The 2,654-nt window shown below is 26.9% G+C and overlaps 1 protein-coding gene across 1 annotated transcript; it reads left to right on the top strand.

The window, feature by feature from the left end:
* Positions 1-154: 154 nt before the first annotated feature.
* Positions 155-2,161, top strand: PCYB_003430 (hypothetical protein; the record flags this gene model as incomplete). The annotated part of the gene is made up of 6 exons (XM_004227764.1): positions 155-181; positions 313-750; positions 863-1,073; positions 1,119-1,636; positions 1,705-2,023; positions 2,097-2,161. 2 exons carry the CDS (start codon positions 155-157, stop codon positions 748-750), a joined length of 465 nt encoding a protein of 154 aa, XP_004227812.1. The 3' UTR covers positions 863-1,073; positions 1,119-1,636; positions 1,705-2,023; positions 2,097-2,161.
* Positions 2,162-2,654: the final 493 nt, after the last annotated feature.

Below are 2,654 nucleotides of genomic sequence, written 5' to 3'. Positions count from 1 at the left end.
TTATGATTCACGTTCTTGCTAGTATTTTTGCTTTCCGCCAGATTATAAAATAATATACCCCTATCTGCTTTTGCAAACGAGCAACGTGCTGACCGATACATCAAACCTAGCCCTTCTACCCTAAACCCTGTCAATAATTTGCATGCCTAATAAAATGTCTTCTTTAACTGAGGCTGAACTGGTATAATTTCAAATTATATTTTTAAAAAAATTTAAGAGGGACTTTCATGTATCTTATATCTATTAGTATATAATTAATATTCATTTCTTACATGTCGATGTAAATATTATTTTTTTCTTATTAATGTTTAGAATTCTATATTAGGAAATACTACTTCATATCAAATATATAAAAAATTTGATGCGGAAAATAATCTCGATGAAAATTTTATCCATTGTACGGAATTTATATCATCAAATAATACAAAAAATGAAAAAGATGAAATAACTTGTAAAAAAATTGCAAAAAATTTAAAAGGACTCTCAGAATTAGCTAGTACGGTAAAATATCGTGATAAGTGTTTACATTACAAATACTGGATATACGATCAAATATGGAAAGAATTTAATATAGAAGGTAACAACGTCGGTCCTGTTATTAATAAATTTCTTTATATACAAACTAGTGTTACTAAAAGTTTAAAACTATATTCCTGTCTTTATAATTTTTATGGTAGAGATTTAACAGAATTAAAAAATTCCACGAAGAAAAATATCTATATGAATATTTTAAATACTACAATACTCTAAAAACAAATTCAGTATTTCAGATGCTAACGAAGAAAAATATAGTAAATACCTTAAATATATTAGTGATATATATATAAAGCATAAAATTGATTCATGCTGTGATTATTATGGCATGATTGGACATTGTTATCATTACTTTAAATGTGAAGAGCATTATAATCCGAATAGCCTTTTATGTAAACTAAAAATAAATAAGGATTTATCTGTTTGTAATTCAGAAAATAAAGGTCTATCGGGAATTGATATACAAAGGAATGGTCCTGAAGATTCAAACTCAGATAAAGGAATAAAACCTCTATATTTCAGTTGTAAAGAAATAAAAAGTTCAGATGGAGTACCTTTCTTATCATGTTTTGTTTTACGAACAGGATCCAAAAACTCTGATAAAGCAACACAAATTGTAACTGCAGAACCTGTAGATACATCCGAGGGTTATATATCAAATGCTATCCAAAGCATTCAAAATAGTGAATGTAATGTAATATATAAAAATGATCAAGCTACTTCCTATGAATGTAAAACTAAAAAAGATCTTCAATTATCGAAAAATGACGTTGGCGCTGAAAATAATAAAGAAAATTCTCGTAAGGATTATGATCAATTAGATGATAAGGTGGAATCTTCCAACAAAGAAAGCCAAAACGATTTCAGATGGAGGATAGATGAAACTATTATGCGGTGTCCAGCTCACCATTCAGATAAGCTAGGACATCAGATGTGCGGGCATATATTAAAATTATGCAAACAAGGAAAAATTAGGAAACCGCCACCTCCGAATATTTCACACATCCCTGATGTAGTATCAGTATCGGACAACAGTTTATTAAGCGAACAGGAGAAACAAATCAAGAGAAAAAAGAACCTTGTGTTTCTTCTGAAGGGGTAAAAAATTTAAAAAATTGCAAAAACTTTGCAGAATTAAATAAACTTGTTAATAGTGCTAACACTGCGAGCATGGGTAAATTAAACTTAGATATTAATAAATTATTGTCATATAATCTCTCAGAAGAATTAACTAAAGCTATAAATGGAATAAAGTCATTGAATTGTACACCAAAGGAAAATGCTTTATGCCAAAATTTATATAACAATGTTATACCTGAAATAAAAGAATTAATTTCCCAAATAGAAAAAGAAATTTCAAAAACTAGGACGTCGCATCTGGGGAATAATGAAACTGTGAGTATTACCGAAACAGAATATGATGCAGGACTTGATAATTCGTACAAAAGGCCAAGTATTTTAGAACAGATATATTCTATAATGGAAAGCCGTATTTTCCGTATATTTACAGTATTTTTCCTAGCAATTGGAACAATAATCACATTTTTTTATATATTATAAAGTAGAAATTTATATTATGGAAACATACAATTACATTATAGACGTTATTATGTTTTATTTTATTTAAATTGTTTAATCATATAATCGTTATATTATATAGTTTTAATTTTATTTTTATTTTTAGTTTACTGGATTGGGAAGATGGTTTAGTACGAGAATATTAAGGAAAAAAAAAATTAACGCTAATATTTATAATAACGTAAGAAATGAATTGTTAGGGAATACATCCGTAAATATGTATTCTAATTCTACAAACAAGAGAGCACGTATATCTTATTCTCCTACGTAAGTTTCCTGTGCAGAATCTTTTAAATGACATTAGGAAATTTAGAAAAAATCTGTAACATGGTGTGCAGAGCGGTTTTATCTGTTATAATATTTTAGAATGATATAAAAACAAAATTCCATATAATTTAAATAATCTTTTTTAATAATATTGTTTCATTAAATCATAATTAAATTATCCGTTAATTATTACTACAGGGTGAATCTTTTTAAATATAATTTAATAGAAATCATTAATTATATAGACATTTTTATCGTTGTAGTTAAAAAAAAAA

This window comes from Plasmodium cynomolgi (genome assembly GCF_000321355.1).
Source record: "Plasmodium cynomolgi strain B DNA, scaffold: 0293, whole genome shotgun sequence".
NCBI classification, from domain to species: Eukaryota; Apicomplexa; class Aconoidasida; order Haemosporida; family Plasmodiidae; genus Plasmodium; species Plasmodium cynomolgi.
This window is presented reverse-complemented; position numbering and strand designations above follow the sequence as displayed.